This window comes from Prionailurus viverrinus, chromosome C2 (genome assembly GCF_022837055.1).
Source record: "Prionailurus viverrinus isolate Anna chromosome C2, UM_Priviv_1.0, whole genome shotgun sequence".
NCBI lineage: Eukaryota > Metazoa > Chordata > Mammalia > Carnivora > Felidae > Prionailurus > Prionailurus viverrinus.
The window spans coordinates 148,664,974-148,685,121 of NC_062569.1; the positions used below are offsets into that span (position 1 = coordinate 148,664,974).

A 20,148-nucleotide genomic window follows, 5' to 3' on the forward strand; every position below is an offset into this window, starting at 1 on the left:
TTATTGGAAGATATCTAAATTGCATTGTATGGTCTATGGTAGAAACTGCTAGTTTACCATCCTCTTTCAGCTAAACCTACATTTCCCAGACCTTCTTAGAAGGCAAGGCAGGGGCGCCTGGGTGGCTCAGTCGGTTGGGCGGCCGACTTCGGCCCAGGTCATGATCTCACGGTCCGTGAGTTCGAGCCCCGCGTCGGGCTCTGTGCTGACAGCTCAGAGCCTGGAGCCCATTTCAGACTCTGTGTCTCCCTCTCTCTGACCCTCCCCTGTTCATGCTCTGTCTCTCCCTGTCTCAAAAATAAATAAAATGTTTTAAAAAAATTTTTTTTTAAAAAGAAGGCAAGGCAAAGCTCTAGGATTAAGTTCCAACTCATGGAAGATAAGTAGAGGTGATGGCTTCTGGAACATTCCTTAAAAGGAATGCCGCAAGACTTTTCTTCTCCCTTTCTTTCCTGTTTCTGGAATGTGAACATGGTGCTAGATGCAGGAATGGCCATGCTAGACCGCAAGATGAAGCCATGTGTTATAAATGAATATAAATGGGTATAAATGGATAGTAACAAGCTGGAAAAAGCCTGGATCCCCAGCCCTACTTAAATTTAGATCTTTCCATGTAATAAACCATCTTATATAAGTCAATGTTACTTTGGTATTTATTTCAGTCGTTGAACCAATACCCCAACTATAACATAGCCTTTGCATGGAAAACCAAAAACGAATGACTGTTTCCTACAAGAGGAATTGTAGCCATCACTCAACAAATGTTTATCAAGTCACCAAGGTCTGAATGTGAACAGCTGAGCACCCTTGGAAAAACTGTTCAGGCTGGTGAAGCAATCCAGCCCATGTGAGTTGATGCGTGCCCAATGGAACACAGGGCATACAGCCCAGGGAAAGAAAGGTTCAGGATAGGCCAGAGAGCTGTCTTCGGACATAAGAAGAATTCATGTGAAAGAGGGGACAGACTTGTTCTGTATGGACCTAAGGGGGTGAACTAAGGCCAACAGGTTTATGCAGGGCCTGAAGTGCTAAGATGTAAAGAGTTCTACGTTGACCCAGTTGTTGGCGTCAAGTAACATAAACAGACTCTACAGTCTTAGGCAAAAGTGAAATTTATAGGAATAATATTTGGGGGAATCTCAGAATTGACCAGAGACTAGAGAACTGGTTAGGAACCAAGAGAACTTTGGAGTGCTGGTTAGCAAGAAGTATAACCATTGAGAAGGAAGGGTCTGGTGAGCATGACGAGTGACCTCTATTCCTCATGTCACTGAGTCATTTACTCAGGACTCAAAATCATGAGAGAGAGTCTGATGGTTGTACATGGATCACCTTCCATTTGCTGGCTGAACTTGGTGGAATAGGGGAAAATCTGTCCCTGTTGACCCTGGCATGGAAGTTAGGCACCACCTCCAAGAGGAACCCAGATAGGATCGAACAAATATCCAGTGCTACCTCTTGGACGCTTTCAAAGCCAATGAATCTGTGACCAGTGTCTCAGGATTGGGAGGGACTAGTCCATTCAGACAAGTTATCTCCTTTCCACCTTCCTCATATGTGCTCATACGCTCTTTGCTGAATGATTCTGACAACGAAAAGCTCTCTTCCTTCTTGTTGTTAAGATGAAATATAGGCTGAGAGTTTAGACTCTCTACCTGGTACTCAAGACCCTCCAACTCTGGTCTCACTTTTGTAGAGCTAAGTCCTGTGACACCTTTCCTCCTGTCAGACTTATTCACTCAATGTCACCATTTTCTGACCCCACCAAAGCATCTTGTGTTTATTCTCTTTTCTCCTCCCATCTATCCAAATGTTATCCATTCTTCACATTCCAGCTCAAATCCCACATCCTACATGAAACATTCCCAAGCCATCCCAGCCCGAAGTCATGTGTCTTTGGAAATTTTTGCCTCGACTCTTCATTAGGCAGTTAATCACTCCCCTTTTATTTATTTTTTATTTTATTTTATTTTATTTATTTATTTTTTCAACGTTTATTTATTTTTGGGACAGAGAGAGACAGAGCATGAACGGGGGAGAGGCAGAGAGAGAGGGAGACACAGAATCGGAAACAGGCTTCAGGCTCTGAGCCATCAGCCCAGAGCCCGACGTAGGGCTCGAACTCCCGGACCGCGAGATCGTGACCTGGCTGAAGTCGGATGCCCAACCGACTGCGCCACCCAGGCGCCCCTATCACTCCCCTTTTAGATGTTTTCTATTTCTTAGAATTGACACTTAAACCCCGTTAGACAATTTAGTTTTAAACATACTTATAGCTTCTCTCTCTGCGTAGATTACAATTTCTTAAAGACATGGAGTATTTCTTACCCTTCTTTGCATGTCCTGTAAAACTTAAAATTCTTTCCATATGGACCTATTTTTTTTTTTTTCTTAATTGACGGGAATGCCAGAGGTGAGTGTGGTCTTCACCTCTTATTCAGGAATTTGGGGAAGGGGAAGCAGGGTAAGAAGAGAGTAGAGATATATCAGAACAATGATCTAGAATGGCTTTCCTGAGTATAATAATGATGTGAATGATTTAGATTTTTGTAGGTTTTTTGAGGTTTAATTGATACATAATAAATCACACATATTTGAAGTATATAATTTGGTAAGTTTTGACCTAGGTATACATGCACGATAATATTGCTCTAATCAAGACAATAAAAATATCCATCATCCCTAAACATTTCCTCATTCACCTTTATAATCCCTCTTCTTCACTTCTGCCTCAAGCAGCCACTGATTTGTTTTGTGCCACTGTAGTTTGGGCACAAACTACATCACTTGGTATGGGTTCTTTTGCGGGGGAGGGGTCTGGCTTCTTTCATTTGGCCTAACTGAGGTCCGTCCAGGTTGCTGAACGTGTGACTAGCTCTCTTCTTTTTACTGCTGAGTTGTATGAAAAGATGGCTGCGTTCAGGCTAGTCGAGCAAAGGTTGGCGTGAGCCCCAGCGTGCCAAGGAGGGTTGTGAGCAGAGCACAGGGCTCAAGCTGAAATGTCATGAACCAGATGATACTGTCAAGGAAGACTTAATTGTCAGTGTCATAACCAGAAGAATTAACCACCTCCCAGAAGCAGAAAGGAATCTATTTGAACATGGATCAGTATATATTGCACTTAATGCTGCTGTCTGTGGTCTAATAGCAAATAGTCTTTTTTGACACATCTTCAATGTGATACAGGCTCATACAGCTGCTGGCTTACCAATGGCAGTGATCCCATTTTTGACTGCACATGCACCTTACAAAGGTTTTGTAAATCTACCTTTGAATACAGGTGATTTGAATTGTGAAACCTGTACCATAACACAGGGTGGACTGGTTGGTCTTGTTCTTGGTGGTCTATACCCTGTTTTCTTGGCTATACCTGTGAATGGTGGCCAGTTACGAGTCAGCCTTGCTACCAGAAAAAGGAAACATCTTAACTGGCTGGACTAGAATTTCTCAGCCTGCCTTTAGAAAGATGTTATTTCCCATTTTGCTCCAGACCGTGTTTGCAGCATACCTTGGATCTAGACAATATAAATTAGTTATAAAGGCTCTTCAGGTACCTGAACCTGGCCTAGAAATCTAGTGATTGTTAAACAACTTTTTCCACAAAAATAAAATTGTAATGTATGGATAAATGTCTAATGTATGAATAGAAAAAAAAAGAAATTAGGATGATAACAGTACTCACCCATGGAAGTTTATATATATATAAATATATATATTACATATATTATATATATTACATATATATATAATATATATATAAATATATATATTACATATATATACATATACATATATGTATATGTATATGTATATAATATATATATAAATATATATTACATATATATTACATACATATATTACATATATATATTTATATATATATAAAAGTCAACTTATATAAAAGTTGGCTTTTATATAATTTCCCACATAAACTAATCATAATTAGTTAGGTATTACTTAATCCATTCAACGGATAAAGAACCTAAGACATAAAGAGATGAAAATGACTTGGCCAGGGGGTGCCTGGGTAGCTCAGTAGGTTAAGCACCCAACTCTTGATTTCAGCTCAGATCACGCTCCCAGGGTTTGTGGGGTTCGAGCCCTGCCTGCATCAGACTCCGCATGGACAGTGCTGAGTCTGTTTGGGATTCTCTCTCTGCCCCTCCCCCACTTGTGAGCGTGTGAGCATGCTCTCTTTCTCTCAAAATAAGTAAACTTAAAAAAAGAGTTTAAAAAAGAAAATAACTTGGCCAGGGCCCTGTAAAGATAAAGGTTACACTTAGGTCTTCTGACTCTCAACCCATGGAAGCTCCAGTCTTTTTATAATGTAAACTCAGAAGGCAGATCCTATCACTTCCGCTGTATACAATTCCTCAGGGTTTTTAAATGTGGATCACAGTCAAGGACAGGGAATTATATAAAGTGTAATACCAGTAGGCAGAGATCATAGGAGACCATCCTAAAGGCCACTTACCGTAGGCCCCTTCTCTTTGCCACGTGGCAGTGACACAAGTCTGGTTGGTTGGGGTTGTGATCAGAAGCTTCTGAAATATGGAATGAGGTGCCAAAGAGATGTTCCCAAGCCAATGACCTAATGGGAGACTTTGCCCTTCCCTCATGGAGAGAAAGTGAGATCTTAGTTCCTTTGTCTGTCATTGCACACTGGCAGCACCTTTTAAGTAGAAAGCACAGTCTGTGGATAGGCCCACGGAAAGAAGGGAGGTGGGGTGCCTGGGTGGCTGTCTTAAGCTTTTGACTCTTGGTTTGTGAGTTTAAGCCCTGCATCATCGGGCTCTGTGCTGACAGTGCGGAGCCTGCTTGGGATTTCTCTCTCCCTCTCTCTCTGCCCCCCCGCCCCTGCTCATGCTTGCTCTCTCTGTCTCTCTCAAGGAGGGTAGGGAAGGAAGAAAGAGAGAAAGAAAGAAAGAAAGAAAGAAAGAAAGAAAGAAAGAAGATACTAGAGTTGGGCCAAGCAGTTTTCTTCTGCCTTCAAGATGATGCCAGAAACATGTTCATATGGAGTAGGCATTTATTTATTTATTTATTTATATTCACTTATTCTCCAATATTTACTCAGCATCTATCACATATCAGTCCCTCCGGTTGGCACTGCGGGCACAAGAGTTTCTTTTTTGAGAATTTACGTATTAATTGTTAAGGCCACAGGGTAATGAAGAGATAGACACGCTGTTAGATCGGGCTCTCTAAGAAGCAGACACCAAGACGGGATTAGACAGGTAAGAGATTTCTTGGAGGAAATGCCTGTGAAGGACAAAGGGAGGGAAGCAGAGAAGGCTGGGGGAAGACATTGCAGGTCTGACATCTGTGCAGGAAAGGGGGAAAGCCAGAGGGGAGAGGACTGTCGTACAATTCCAAGAAGGGTTTGTTCAGGTCACTGCGAAGTCTTTGAGCCCAAGTCACCTATCAGAGGAGTACTGTGTATAAGAGAAATGAACCTGGGAGCAGCCGGAGGGACATGTGGCCTCAGAACTAATAGAGCAATGGATCCAGAGGGACAGCAGCTGGGGATCTCAGCTGTATCTTTTCGCTTCTGTCCTGTGCATGCCGTAACACGGTGTGGTTCATGTGATGATGGAGTAAGCATAGGTGCTAAAAAGAACACAGATGAGGGGCACCTGATCCAGACTTTCAAGTTTAGAGTAGCATTCCACTCTGCACATGTACCTATATGCACCCGTCTATGCGGACAAGATGTTCCCAGCGTTATTATTGGTTAAAGCCACCCACGAAGGAAACAACCATGTCTGCCATCCCAACGGATACACAGCGGTTTAGCTGGACAATAGAGTAGCTTCAGCGATGAAAATAAATGAGCCACAACTACACTCCGTAACTTGGGGAAGGGCCTGGAGTGTGTTCCAGGCAGAAGACAAAGGACGACAGAAGGGGAAGTGTGCACAGGGCTCAGGGGTTGCGAATACCAAGGAGTGACACTGAGGAGTGGCGAGAGGGATGGAGGTAGGCGTGTGTAGGTCGGGGTGGGGGGGGTGGGGGGGCTACTGCAGAAGGAAGGGCCTTGTAACCAGCTCCCTGTTGAGAGTTTGGACTTTACCTTCAGTGCAAAGGAAAAGCCACTGAAGTATTTAAGCTGCGGAGAAACTGGATCAGATGTACGTTTTCAGAAAGATCCTACGGCCTCAGTGTGGGGATATACCTCACAGTACCCAGATGGGTGGCAGTGAGGTGGGCAAAGAAAGGGTTCCTGGTTCTAGAGTGTTGCCTGTGGCGCTTGTCCAGGGCTTGCAGCTGTTGGCCTCCAGCTGGAGTCAAATTTAATAGCACCAATTCCCAGGCCTGAAGGTGATCTTCCTGTCAGACCAAAGGCCCTCTTTTCTGCATGTAGAGCCTTTGCCGTTTCTTAATCACCGAATCATTAACAATAGGAGGAGATTCTCCTATCTGGCTGCTCTCTACTGTCAACCAGGCATATTATGGATTGAAGATAAAGTGTCATCCTTGGTCCCAAAGGCCCTCTCATTTAGATGCTGAACATTTTGGGGGCAGAGGAAGAAAGAAAAAAAAAAAAAGAATTTGTAAATAACTGATCACTGCAAAAGCTAACCCCTTAGGAATTCCCTTTCAGGAATCATTTAATGATAGCACTATATGTAATGATTCTTTAATTACTAAAATGACTTGTTCCATTTGCTATATTATAGAGGAGCACTGGGTTAACATGGTTGTTTAATATTTTCTTAGTAATTATGTATTTAGTATTAAGTTGTGGACTTCTTTATTCAAGTTGGGAGCTAAATTCCCAAGATATTTCCTGCGTATTCTCTTCAGGTCTTGGTAACCCTAGGCTGAAAGTTCAAGATGATTTATTGTAGGAGGTATCATCGGATAGCTCCCAACTACCTTGTAATTTTAATTGCGCGTAGGATTTTTTTTCCTTTTGGCAGCATAGATAGCTGCTGTTATTGTTGCCATTAAGTTTGTTTTTTTTTTAATATGGGCAATTTGAAAAAAAAATAGAGATTATCTAATACTAAAATGTTACATCCTGACTTGGTAGGCTCTAAAGTATAAAATCTTCCTGATAGCTGCTTTTGAGGGGTTTGACTTCCTCCCAGACAATGTCTCCATTGCAAAAGATCATTTCCTTCCCAAATATATTGTCTTTTGGAATCCCCTCTGCCTCCCACATGCTCATACCCACCTGTCATCTGCCTCAGTAAAAGGAAAGTCCAAAGAAGTTCGGAACAGATCAAGGACACAATTCTGTTTTGACCCTGAGTCAATGGGAGGGCTGCGTTAATAACTCTTGGATATAATTTAATGCCGATGGGCTTTGCTCCTTTTATCAAATCTGTGCAAGCCTTTCTTCTTATAATTAGGGCATTCGCCCCCACACGAATCAACAGAACCCTAGCAACACAGACGAGATGATCCTCACAGAGGGCTGGACTTTGAGATGATACTTGTATATTGATCTTCTTACCAGGAAGTGTTGACTAGCGGTGTCATGACACCCAATTTTCAACATTCCTTGGGTGGCCAGATCATTCAGGTGGTGGATCCTCACAGGCTTTAGGACTATCGCTTTCTTTCTTTGGGTTAAAGCCCTGAATAGGGAGACTATTTAGAGCAATGAAAGATACCCTGTCAGTTTTTCAGAAGATTATAATCTCGCTGTGAAGATTTATGAAGCTAAGACACCCTGAGAAAAAAATGCTAATACGTTGAATTGTCATAGAAGTTTCATGAATTAGGAGCTGAGGAAATACCACATGTAGGCGGGACCAGAACCAAGGAAAGTCAGTCCAGAATGTCTATTGAAGAGAAACCTGGGATCCATTGTTGCCTCACCAGCTGCCGGGCAAGTATCCAATCAGTCACCAACTCCTACAGATTCTATCCCCTCACACCCCTTCCCTCAACTTCTGCCAGTCCCCATCCCCTCTTCGGCCTGTGCCACGCCCTCTGAGCTTGACACAGCCCCTGCACTTGCCCCTTTGAATCCGTTAGGGTCTGATTACCTTCTGCCTGTTCATGCCCAGCCTTAAAACTGCTCTTTGCTGAGCAGGCCTGGCTTGCACATGTCTTGGGCCTCACCCTGAGCGACGGCCCCCTAGTTTATTTTGCTGGGTGCTCCCGCTCGCTTTATACAGCGCCTCCCCTGGGGAAGCCTCGTCCCCTGAAGACCCCTTCAGATGCTTCCTTGTCTCCCTGCACGTCTTCAGCTCACAGCCTTTGTTCCTTTTACTGAATCTAAACTCCTTCCAGGTGCGTTCCGGATTTTGCACTTGCGGAGCAAGAACATAGAGCTGTTTCACACCTCCGACATTATTGACATTTAACATTAACGTCCCCCAACGTCGGCTGTTGAAGACGTTGTAACAACGTCAGAAGAAAAACTAAGCTCTTCCCTAAGTGAAGATGCAGCAAGGATTTTGTTTTTTTAAAGTTCAAAAATATAGTATTTTTTCCTAAAAAAGATCTCACTTTTTTTTTTTTTTTTTTGCAAGGGAGGGGAGGCAGAGGAGAAAGTGAGGAAACATTCCATTGAGGCAACCTTTGCTTCACTTTTTTTTTTCTTATAAAGTGGAGCCCAAATCTGAGCCATCTCCCCCACCTAAAAACTTTCTTGATCAAAATTAGAAAAATGATTAGGAAATTAGTGGATCAAAAGAGCTCCAAAAATGCCTGACCTAACAACATATGTACGTTGCGCAAAGTGTTTCACGCCGGAGGGCACTCTGCCAATGTCATGTGGGAGATGACCCTATAACAGTCTACAAGGGTGGGTGACGGTGTGTGCAAGGGGGTTTGGAACTACCAGAGTTCAGGAGCGCCTGGGTGGCTCAGTCTGTTGGGCGACCCACTTGGGCTCAGGTCATGATCTTGTGCCTTGTGAGTTCGAGCCCCGCATGGGGCTCTGTGCTGACAGCTCAGAACCTGGAGCCTGCTTTGGATCCTGTGTCTCCCTCTCTCTGCTCCTCCCCCTCCTTGTTTGCTTTCTGTCTCTCAAAAATAAACATTTGTTTCTTTTTAAAGAAACGCCAGTGAGTTCACTAGTAAGACATTAAACACAAAATAAGTTTGAAATGTGGCTTGGGTCTGGGCCATCAGCTGAGGAACAAAGACGCTGAGCCGTCAGGCAGAGAAATGGCGGCGTCCTTTCCTCAGGGAGAAGATGATAGGCTGAGGAGAGTGATGACTGACAGCTTAAAATATGACTTGGCTGGACTGTGGGATCATTTTCTCCATTAATTGAACACATGCACATTTCTTCACTTTTTGAGAGTTGTCTTTAGGTGAAGGAGGCCTGTCTTTGACATATCTTTGAGAATTAACGACCTTGTGTGAGCTCAAGGTAAAGCCTTACTATACAGTAATATAAAATAAGAAGGTAAAAAAAAAAAATGATTAAACTGCCCCAGGGCATATGCTGAAGTTACTTTGTAGAAATAGGGTTGGATTTCAACTTCTGTCCTTATTTCTTCTTTTCTATTGTCTCTCATAAAGCCTTACTTGAAGATGAATCAAGATGTCTGGTTAACCAAACCTTAAATCCATACCATATAAAATGTTTGGGAGACGCTATGTGGCGGAATAATTTTTTTCTTGTATAACTGAAGTTTTGGATTCTTTCACTAATTTCACTCACCTCATTGCCCCTTTCTCCCAGCTCCTGGCTATGAGAACCTCTGCTTCTACGAGTTCGACTATTTCAGATGCCTCATGTAAGTGATACGTAGCATTTGCCTTTTTGGGTCCGTATTTGTGCTTCAGTTTCACCCGCGTTATCTCAAATGGCAAGATTTCCTTCTTTTTTAAGTCTGACTACTATTCCATTGTACCCCATTTTCTTTATCTGCTCACAGACATTTAGGTTACTTTGATGGCTCAGTTAATGCGAATAATGCTGCTATGAACATAGGAGTACAGGTATCTCTTCAAGGTCTGATTTCAATTCCTTTATTTATTAAAAAATTTTTTTTAATGTTTATTTATTTTTGAGAGACAGAGAGCACAAATGGGGGGAGGGACAGAGAGAGAGGGAGACAGAATTTGAAGCAGGTTCCAGGCTCTGAGGTGTCAGTACAGAGCCCAACGCAGGGCTCGAATCCACGGACTGGACTGTGAGATCATGACCTGAGCCAAAGTTGGACATTCACCCGACTGAGCCACCCAGGCGGCTCTCCATTCCTTTATATACGAAACCAGAAGAGGGATTGCTGGATCATATGGGAGTTCTGTCTTTGATTTCTTGAGGAGTCTCCATACTGTTTTCCATAGTGGCTGCACCAATTTATATCCCCACCAACAACGTAGAAGGGTTTCCTTTTTTCCACATTCTCGCCAACACCTGATAACTCCTGACACCATTCTAACAGGTGTGAGGTGCTAGGTCATTGTAGTTTTGATCTGCATTTCCCAGATGATTAGTGATATTGAGTACATTTTCACATACCTGGTGGTCCTCCTTTCTTCGTCCATTTTTAAACCAGGTAATTATTTTTGTTTGTTGCTGTTTTTGTTATTGACTTGTATGAGCTCCTTATATGTTTTGGATATTAACCCCTTATCAGACATATAGTTTGCAAATGTTTTCTCCCAATCTGTAGGTTGCCTTATCATTCTGTTGATTATTTCCTTCGCTGTGCAGAAGCTTTACAATATCATGTAGTCCCATTTGTCTATTTTGCATGTGTTGCCCGTGCTCTTGGTGTCATGCAAAATATCATTACCAGGGCCAACATCAAGAAGTTTTTTTCAAGGAGTTTTATGGTTGCAGGTCTCATATTTAAGACTTTAGTCTATCTTGAGTTGATTTTTGAGTGTGGTGTAAGATAAGGGTCTGATTTCATTCTTTTGCATGTAGATATCCAATTTTCCCAAAGCCATATATTAAAAAGACTGTCTTGGGGCGCCTGGATGGCTCAGTCAGTTAAGTGTCCGACTTCGGATTACAGCTCAGGTCATGATCTCACGGGTTCATGGGATCGAGTCTCGTGTTGGGCTCTGTGCTGACAGAGTGGAGCCTGCTTGGGATTCTCTCATTCTCTCTCTCTCTCTCTGCCTGTCCCCCTCTCATGCTCTCTGTCTCAAGATAAATAAACTTAAAAATAAAATAAAATAAAAAGACTGTCTTTTTTCCATTGTGTATTCTTAGGTCCTTGTCAAAATCAGATGACCATTGGTTGACCATACATGTGTGTTTATTTCTGGGTTCTCTATTGTTTGGTCTATATGTCTGTTTTTATGCCAGTACCCTACTGTTTTAATTACTATAGCTTTGTAACATAGTTTGAAATTAGGATGTATGATGCCTTCCACCTTTGTTCTTCTTGTTCAGATTTGCTTTCACTATTCTCTTGTGGTTCCATATGAATTTAAAATTTTTTTCCCCATTTCTCTAAAAATTGTCATTGGGCTTTGCTAGGGATTGCACTAAATCTGTAAATCACTTTGGGTAGTCTGGGCTTTTTAACATTACTTCTTCTAATCCATGAACATGGATATCTTTTCATCTGTGACTGCTTCAATTTCTTTCATCAGTGTTTTATAGTTTTAGCGTACAGATTTTTTATCTTTTTGGTTAAGCTTATTCCTAAGTACCAGAGTAATTTTAATACATTAACTACTACAGTGATATTTTATAACTCTAAATGCTGCCTTACATACATAGTACAAAACTCAAAGAATCTTTTGGTGAATTTAAATTTGTACTTATAACAGGAAGACACTAAATTTGCATCAGCTTTCCTTGGGATTTTATCATTTTATAATGAACCCATGAGCATTCTGGTGCTGTGCTTTAAAAAAGAAGAAGTTGAAGGGGGCAAATCAGGGCAGCTTGCCCTTCCTCTTCTTCTCAGAAGAAATGGAGTGAGCCTGTGGGCAGCCACCAGATCGGGAAGGCTGGGGATGCTGTGTTGAGGCATTATGTAATCAGGCTAATTTCCTTATGCCAATTGACCCTCCTCACTCATCCCTGGGTATTAGCTAGGAAAAACTATGGAGCTTCCAAGAGGAAATACTGAAAGTTGAAGTCAACTGGTGGTAGTGCCCTGGCCTTTGGCTTGGCATATTACTTTGGGGTCTGTGTTTTCTCATGCCCAAAATGGGATATGTGGCTGATAACAGGAGGGACACCTGAAGTAGGGACCATCTTGGAACACCTGTATCTCACTTCTAGAGGTTCAAAAATTCTTTGCTTTCTTCTGTAATTTATTTATAATATTCTTTTTTTTTTTTTTTTTTAACCAACAGTGAAATTAGTCAGCGCTAACCAGGTAATTTGTATTAATGCCTGTGTAGTTTTTCTTTGGAAGAATACAGATTGTGGAGAAGCGCAAGAATAGAAAATGTTAAAACCCAAATATCACAGAGTAGGCGTGTTCAAATCATCTTTATCTTTGGTGGGAGCTGGGAGGTAAGCTACGGGAAATACTAAGGTCTCTGGATAAAGTGACAAAGGGACTCTAAGTTTACATGGGAATACCTGGTAAATAATATTATTATTAGCACCTTAGTCTGTGTGGTAGGAGACAGGCAGAGGCTGGACTAAGTATGGGCCCAGCCTTCCTATGTGGATCCAAATTTTCTCTATTACTGTTTGACCTGGGCCTAGTTACATAACCTTTGCGTGCCTGTATCTTTGAATCCCTAAAGTGGGAGTTAATAATAGTACGTGCCTCATAAAGCAAGAATTTTTGGAGAGGCATGTAAAAACCTTAGCGTGGTGCCTGACACACAGTAAGTGCTCAGTAAGTTTTACCTCGTATCATTAAAGCACTTTGAAGGCAAACATTTCACCTACAGGCCCTTTTAATGGGACAAGCATGGGCAGGGGTGACAATGGCCGCACGCTCAGTCTCTAAGGAGTGGCGCTGGAGAAAACGCACTTTATACAATGCCTGCCAGGGAAAGTACAGCCAATGGTTGGAGGGAAAGGTGAGCCCTGCGTGCCTGTTTTGGGGGTAAAGGGAATGCACCACGAGACTCTCCTCCCTCCAGAGCACGCTCAGGCTCCCAGACGGTTACTAAACGGCTTTCCAAGTTCTCAGCTGGTCCTCTAAATGAACACTGAGCAAACATTTAAAGAATATCGGTTTGAGCCAAAGTATTAGTCTGCCCTTGGCAACAACACGTGGGTCAGACCGGGCTCACACAACAACAGATGCCTGTGTCGCGCCTCACTTTGTCTGTGCAGGCATCGTTGTCAGCGGTTTACGTGCATCAGCTCACTCAAAGGCATCGCGGTTCTGGGAAGTAGGTGCCCTTCACATCCCCTTTCCGCAGCAGCCTGCCAAGGTCAGGCTGCCGGCGAGGAATGGGCCTGACCCGACCCCGCGCGCAGCGGCTCACGGTCTGCGCCTTGCGCCCACCTCGCAGGGGAAGGGACCCGGGAATCCGCGCCTGCAGCCGTGTGAGGTCGGGTGTGGGCAGGGGGCGCGAGGGGCAGGGTGCACCAAGCATTCCCTGCGCGCAGAACCGTAGTCCTTGGCCGGAACGTTCTGGAACTCCCCTGCGCAACCAGAGGCGGGGAGAGCCCAGGTCCAGCCGCGACCCCGCCCGGAGCAGCGTGGACGCCTAAAAGGTCCCCCGCGCCGAGAAGTCGCGGGAGAGGGGCGCGCGCACGGACGAGACCGCACTGTTTAGCGCACGCGCACACGAGGGCGCACGCTCGCCCGCCGCCCAGGATGAGACGGAAGGCATGGAAAGTTCCAGCTGGTTCGAGAACCGTAGGTAGCTGGAACGGCGGCGGCAGGGTCGGAGGCGGAGTGCGGCCCGTAATGGCCCGTACTCGCGGAGCCGCCCCCACGCGGGGGCTACGGGGCCGGGGGTGTCCCGGCGGGGATGGCGAGCCTAAGGGGGAAAGAGACTGTCGAGGGGGCGCGGCGCGGCCGCCTTAAGGAGGGGGCGGGGCGGGCGTGCGAGGGGGGGCGGGGCGCGCCGAGGGGGCGTGGCGGGCCGTCTGCGCAGCTGCCAGAGCCTTAAAGCCCGGGCTCGCGCGGCCGGAGCGTGCTTTCGCCGCCCGGGAGCCTTCCGGCCCAGCAGTCCGTCAGGCCCCCGCGGTTCCCTCCCCTCCTGCGTCCCGTGAACCGGCTCGGTCCGGAGCCGCGCGCGGAGCGTTCGGGCATGCCCCGCTACGAGCTGGCTTTGATCCTGAAAGCCATGCAGCGGGTAAGTGACCTTCCCCCCCCCCCCCCCCAGAGCCCGCCTTCCCGCGCGGGCGCCTCCCCCACCCCCAGCCGCTAGGCCGTCGCCCCCCGCCCTCCCCGCGCGGCCGGGGGGAGGCCGGGGCCGCGGGCGGGCTGCGGGCGGCGGGCGTCCGCGCTGAGGGGGCGCGCGTGGGCCGGCCGGCGCGGCGAGGCCCCGTGCGCGCGGGAGGCGGGGGTGTGCCCGCGCGGGAGCGCGGCCGCGGGAGGGTGTGCCTCGCACGCGGCCGGCCGGCGGGGCGGGCGGGGGGCGGGGCGGCCGCGGGAGTCCCTGGAAGGTCCGCGGGAGGACACGCGCGAGCGTCCGGCCCCGCTCCCGTCGTCGCGAAGCTGCCTCGTCGCCGGTCCCGCCGCCGCCGCCGCCGCCGCCCGCTCCGCCGCCCGCCTCCACACTAGCGCCCGCCGGCCGCCCCGGAGCCGTCCGCGCTCAATAAAACGTCCTCCACAGCGTGTTTGTGCAGTTATCTGGACCACGGGCGTTTGTAACCGGTCTCACGTTAAACAAATCTTTGACTTTTCTTTTTCTGACTTCAGCGAAAATCCTGCTCCGGGTGCCCTTAGCCCGGTTTCATTCATCCAAGTTGTGGCCTTTTTTGCGCCTTCCGGAAGAAATTTTTTCTCCCCCTGCTTTTGATTGCTCTTGAGGTAGGGAATTTCAGGTCTGGAGGGATGCTAAGCGAACCTGCAGCCCGTTCATTGCAAGTGATGGTGTGGCCGAGGACAGGGCCCCGCGGCCGGAAGGCAGCTCTTCGTCCTCTGTGCTGGGTCAGGTACTCCACCGGCCTTCGCCGAAATCCCCATTCTTCCCGTGAATTCGGTAACGTAGAGTGTGGTGTGTGCCCCCCACCCCCACCCCCAAGCCCAGGTATAATAAAAAAAAAAATAATAATAAAACCTGTACCACGTCTGAACTTGGGAAGCAGAGCTGTCTACAGCTAGATAATCACGCTCTGGGTCAATTTTGAGGAGTAGCTATTCAATGAAGTGTGGTTCAACTTATTTAAGGCTGGGATCATGGTCCAACCTCTGTAGAAAAACTGGCAGTCAGGGAGCGGTAGGAAGTTGTTACAGTCTTGGCACACTATAAAGTGGGAGAGGACACCAGTGCCTCTTGATCAGGTCCGGAGAGTCTGGTCAGGCATGCCGTTGTGTCCCCAACTTCGTTCTATCAGAATTTGGAAGAAGATAGGATTGTGTTGTTGAACCTCTGGAGTATCTCCCCCCGACCCCGGGTCTTCTGTCTCCATGCTGAGACATTATGCCTAAAGAGACGAGGAACGAGGGATGACAAAAAGCACATTTTTTAAAAGGAAACGTTTTTAATTATGTAGAAATTGGTTAGGCCCTGCCCTTTAATCTGTGCTTCTGAGGCCATACCATAGAGCTTGGGAAACGTGTTTTATTGACATTTATTTTACCTCGTTTTGGGACCAAACAGGTGATCGCTAAAGAGTCCGAGTATAGACCTAATGTTTGTTCATTCCATAAACCTTTGAAATGAAAACGCTGCACTTTGTCTTTAGCATAGCTGCCAAGTACATTGGGTAGTTCACATGGCTCCAAGTAGATTAGTTAAACGTTTTGCCTTTGCCATGTTCTATGTATTTTTTTGTGTTCTGTTTTTTGTATGCTCCTGTATGTGGCGCAAACATTTTTTACTTTAGTGCTAGTTTGGGGAAAATAATTCAATAGTTTCTTTGAAATTCAAGGGGGTGGGGCGACCCACTAGCAGATAATCAAGGTGAGCTCCTCCCTGGAGGAGGAGGCCTCCGTGGCCTCTGATAGGACATTGTAACAGTGGTGAAGTTGTATTGAATTCCTTGACCTGAATAAAAGTAAGATTAAACAACAGCAAAAACACCTTTCCCCCCCCCCATAAAACTAGTTTTGGAGGAGGTTGTGAATGTGTAACAAACAGACTTCTGGTTTTGAACAGTTTTGTTTTCAGTTTAGGAATTGGATTCTAAAATAGCATCGATGCTTGGGAAAATGAATGAAAAAGTGAACGTTAGGTATGTAATGCAAAATGCCATTTGTGAGCTTGAACACCTTTGGCAGGCCTGGGAAACCTCCGTTCCAGTCTGTGGCAGTTTGTTTCTGCTGCAGGAAGCCTCTTGTAACTTCTCAATTCCAAGTTGCATGTTTTTCATATTTTTAGATTCTGAAACCCCCTCTAATGGTGATGGTTTATCCCCCCCCCCCCCCCCCCCCCCCGCCCCGGTCTCCCACAACCAACCATTTATGTGTGTCTTGGAATTGAGGAAATGGGTTTATGTTGACAGTTCTTAACAGGAGACATGGAAGTTGAGACTGTGTTTTTTCCAGCGTTTTGTTTTTTGGATTCCCAGAGAGGTCTTCCTCTTTGTTTCTTTTTTGTGGTACTCTGGAAGCCTGAAGAGCATTCCTAGTCTCTTTGGAGTATGTTACTCTCCCCTCCCCTATTTTATTTCTTTTGACTCCTAGCTGGGCTCCTTAAAAATGAGCAAACAAGAACTTTTAAAATTAAAACACACGATACCATGTTGAGGGTCAGCATCTCGTGGAGCGGAGACCCAGTGCACTGTAGTACAGTCACTTGTGGGAGTTTCCGTTGACAGATTTCAGGGTGTAGCATACAGCACGAGTCCTTATTCAGCTATACAATTTTGTGTTGATCAGTCCCTTAGAATGTCCAGTGCTGTGTTCTTTCTCAGTTTGCAACTGGAAGTTAAAGGAGTCTGTTTTTGTTGCATTTCCCAGTTTATACATTCATGAATGTAGTCAGTTACCAGTCCTTCCAAGACCAAATTTACTTGGAAGGTGCCATTTAGCTTGAAGTTTGTTTTAATGTGTGTATATAAAAAAAAGCGGTCATATTTTTGTTTCTCCCTGACTTTTAATTTAGCATGAAAAGTAGGTGAAAGTGTGGCTAAATTCTGAAATTAGAAATGGTAAAGTAATGGATGTTGTGAAACCAGGCCTTTAAAGGTGATGACTAAAGCCATTTGAAAAGATGGTTCGTTGCTTAGATCATTCTTAGATTATATTTATAGAAGGGTTTCCAGAATAAAAAGATTGGAATCTTGATATACCTATATCAGGTAGCATCGGAGTTTTCTGACGACTGAGAAACTACCTACCTGTGAGATGGAGAGTTCGTTCTTCACCTCCACCTTGTCCTCGTGCAGTGGGAACACTCAAGTAGAGAGAGGAGGGGTGATGCATTTCGGGTGAGGTCTGACACTGACTCCTGAGGACCTTTCTCTGGCGAGTTTGAGAAAATGGCTGATGTCCTTTCATTTCACCTTGAAATTAGATTTTAAAGATTGGTATTTAATTTCAGTTAGGCGGAAGCCAGCTGCCAATATGTGAATGATAAAGCCACGTGCTGTGTAAGAAAAGCCTAGGAAAAGCTGTGTAAATTGTATAAAATTTTTACTTTGAAGAATTTTGAGATGAAAAAATCTATGCAGAACATTTATATTCTGTGGTTGCTTTGCTTAGGAAGTTGTTTTTTTTTTTAAGTTTAGGAACATTTTAATTGTCATGTGTTAGTATGTTTCTCAGAGTTGGCATGTTTAAAGTTGTGAAAACCCTGAGCAAATATCTTTTCCTGAAGTTTTCCCATGGCTACTCAGGAATTTTTACATGAAGAATTAAAGATTAGTGGTTTAAATAATAACTAGTTTAATTGCTAAATGAATGCACATGTGTACAACAGAATATATCTTGTATATACTTTTCTAATAGGAATAAAATAGCAGAGAGCTACTTTGGAAATCTTGAGTTCTTTTCCATTAAAACAGATTTCACTGGTCATTTTATGTTTAATACTCTCATTTTAAATTTCATTGGAAAGCAGATTATATTTTAAATTTTAAAATCAGTCATTGAAATAGTTCTTTGCGAAGAGTTTTATGTTGTAATCTGAGTTTAACTTACAACCTGGGTTTTACAAGTTTAGAAATAGAAGTGTAGTGATATTCCAATCCTTGAATATTTCTACAATTTCTGTAATTCCTATAGAAAGCAGTAGGCTTTCTGATTGTGCGGTGAAGAGTCTTCTATTTTTCTTTACTAAAGCCTTTTTGATGAGAAAAACTGGCAACAGTTTTGTGTTTGTTCTAGAGTTGTTTCCACCACAGAATCCTCTGAAAGTAATATCTACAGAATGTTTGCATTTGAGATCCCTTTTGGAGACATAAAGTGCTAATGATAATGAATTCAAGTGTGGGACTGGCCAAACCTAGGTCATTGCAGCTTGGCTTGTTGGCAACATTTGATGATGAGGAAGTAGTGACATTTCTGCTCTCAGGTGGTGGCAGACAAAAGTTCAAAAGGAAACCTCTTTGTTCTAGCTGTCAGCTGGAGAAGTTAGTCTTTTTCTTTTGGGCCCTCCTTGAACAGCTTAGCTTGTATCTTTAATAATCACCCTTTGTGTTTTGTCTGCTTGAAACCAGACAACTGAAAATAGTTCTCCAGTAATGAAAGACTTGAGCCTTGTGGGCAATGTTATACTCTCATTTGGTATTAAAGTTTTCTTGGGTTACAGCTCATTGCCGCAGCAAGTGATTGAAGAAGGAGTCCTGTTCCTGCCCCTGAGCTACAGCTAAGGTACAAGGAGTGGCTTGGGGGTAAGGAATCCTTCCTCACCAGATGTGGTTTGTATTTGTTAAGACTGCTTGTCGGAAGTTGACATTTCTGCACTAATTTTTATTTTCTTAATTGTTACTCATGACCCGCACATTCGTTACTCATGTTTATAGGTTTTTAAAAATCTGGGAATTTATGTGCAGACTGCTATTGAATCTTCTCACCTTTAGATCACAAAATCACTTTAAAGGAAACAAAGAGTTTGAAAGCAATGAGGGACAAATTCTAAGGTAATAATTTTCATTCAGTTGCCTTTGCTGTATTTGTAGTACAAGCGTAATTTTTCTGTTCCTTATAAAGAATACCTCTTCTTAGTGAAAGGCAATGTTCTTACCCAACAGGGATGTCAACACATGTTCTCTCTTAGTGGAACCAAATTTAAGGAAATCAACCAAATTTAAGGAATGTCTGGTAAGGTATTAATATATTTAAAGGAAAAACTGCCCTTAGGAGTTTGGAAAAGGACAGTTAATCCAATTCTCTTATCTTTGTTCTATGCTACAGCAGGGTGTCCGCAAACTGTGGCTCACAGGCCAGTTTAGCTGCCGCCTGTATTGTATGGTTTGTGAGCGTGGAAAGAATTTTACATTTTTAAGTAGTTGGGGAAAAAAATCAAAAGAAGGATAACTTAGGATGTGAAAATTTTATGAAATTCAAATTTCAGTGTCCATAAATGTAGGTGTATTGGAACATAACCCTGTTTATTTTTTTATATTTGTTCTCACCCTTTACAGAAGAAGTTTGCTGACCCTTGGTTTAGAGTATACAAACAAAATTTCCTAGGTTCAGTATTAGCTTTACGGTGCTGTTTTCTGACATTTCTGCATCAATGCCTTCCATTTTCCTCCTCATATTTATACCTTTTACTTTCATATGGATGATTTGCCTTTTTTTGGTAACAAGCCCAGAACCCTGGCGTTTTGTGCTCTTCTGTGTGCTGGTTATATAGCCTCCTGGATGTCCCCTTGGCACTGCAAACTCAATATGGTTCAGACTTGAGTCGCCTACCCTAAAAACTGGTCTAACTTACTCTGTGGCTTCTCTGTCTTCTGTCACCTGTGGCTGAGCAAATGCAACTCCTTATATTCTTGCAGTCCCAATCCCATGTAGTGTCTTCTCTGCTCAGGTTGAACCACTAATATTTCTATCTTGATTCTTGCAGTTTCTTAGCTGGTCTCTAACACACTGCTGAGGGGAGGATAATTAATGCCTGTAGTAAATATGTTTCTTGGAGTACAAAAATAGTTCTTGAGATGCTGTAAGACAGTCAAATTCAGATTCAGTTGAGATTCATTTTTAACTAGGAGATAATACAAAGCATTGT

General features: G+C 44.2%; 2 protein-coding genes and 1 pseudogene across 3 annotated transcripts in view; all 3 read left to right on the forward strand.

Moving 5' to 3' along the window:
* Window positions 1-2,404: 2,404 nt before the first annotated feature.
* LOC125174563 (transmembrane protein 126A-like) lies at window positions 2,405-3,577 on the forward strand (annotated as a pseudogene).
* Window positions 3,578-13,658: 10,081 nt separating this feature from the next.
* MRPS6 (mitochondrial ribosomal protein S6) overlaps window positions 13,659-20,148 on the forward strand; it is a 67,786-nt gene continuing 61,296 nt past the window's right edge. Inside the window, exon 1 of one of the 2 annotated variants that reach the window (XM_047876446.1) lies at window positions 13,659-13,715. In XM_047876446.1, coding sequence (XP_047732402.1) covers window positions 13,674-13,715 — 42 coding nt within the window. In that variant the 5' untranslated portion in view covers window positions 13,659-13,673. Of the gene's footprint in view, window positions 13,716-14,031; window positions 14,158-20,148 lie in introns of those variants that run through there. The other variant, XM_047876445.1, reaches the window with a different exon arrangement.
* The window catches only part of SLC5A3 (solute carrier family 5 member 3), a 34,338-nt gene continuing 28,215 nt past the window's right edge, over window positions 14,026-20,148 (forward strand). Inside the window, exon 1 of the mRNA XM_047876439.1 lies at window positions 14,026-14,157. The gene's annotated coding sequence lies outside the window, so the exon portion shown is untranslated. The remainder of the gene's footprint in view (window positions 14,158-20,148) is intronic.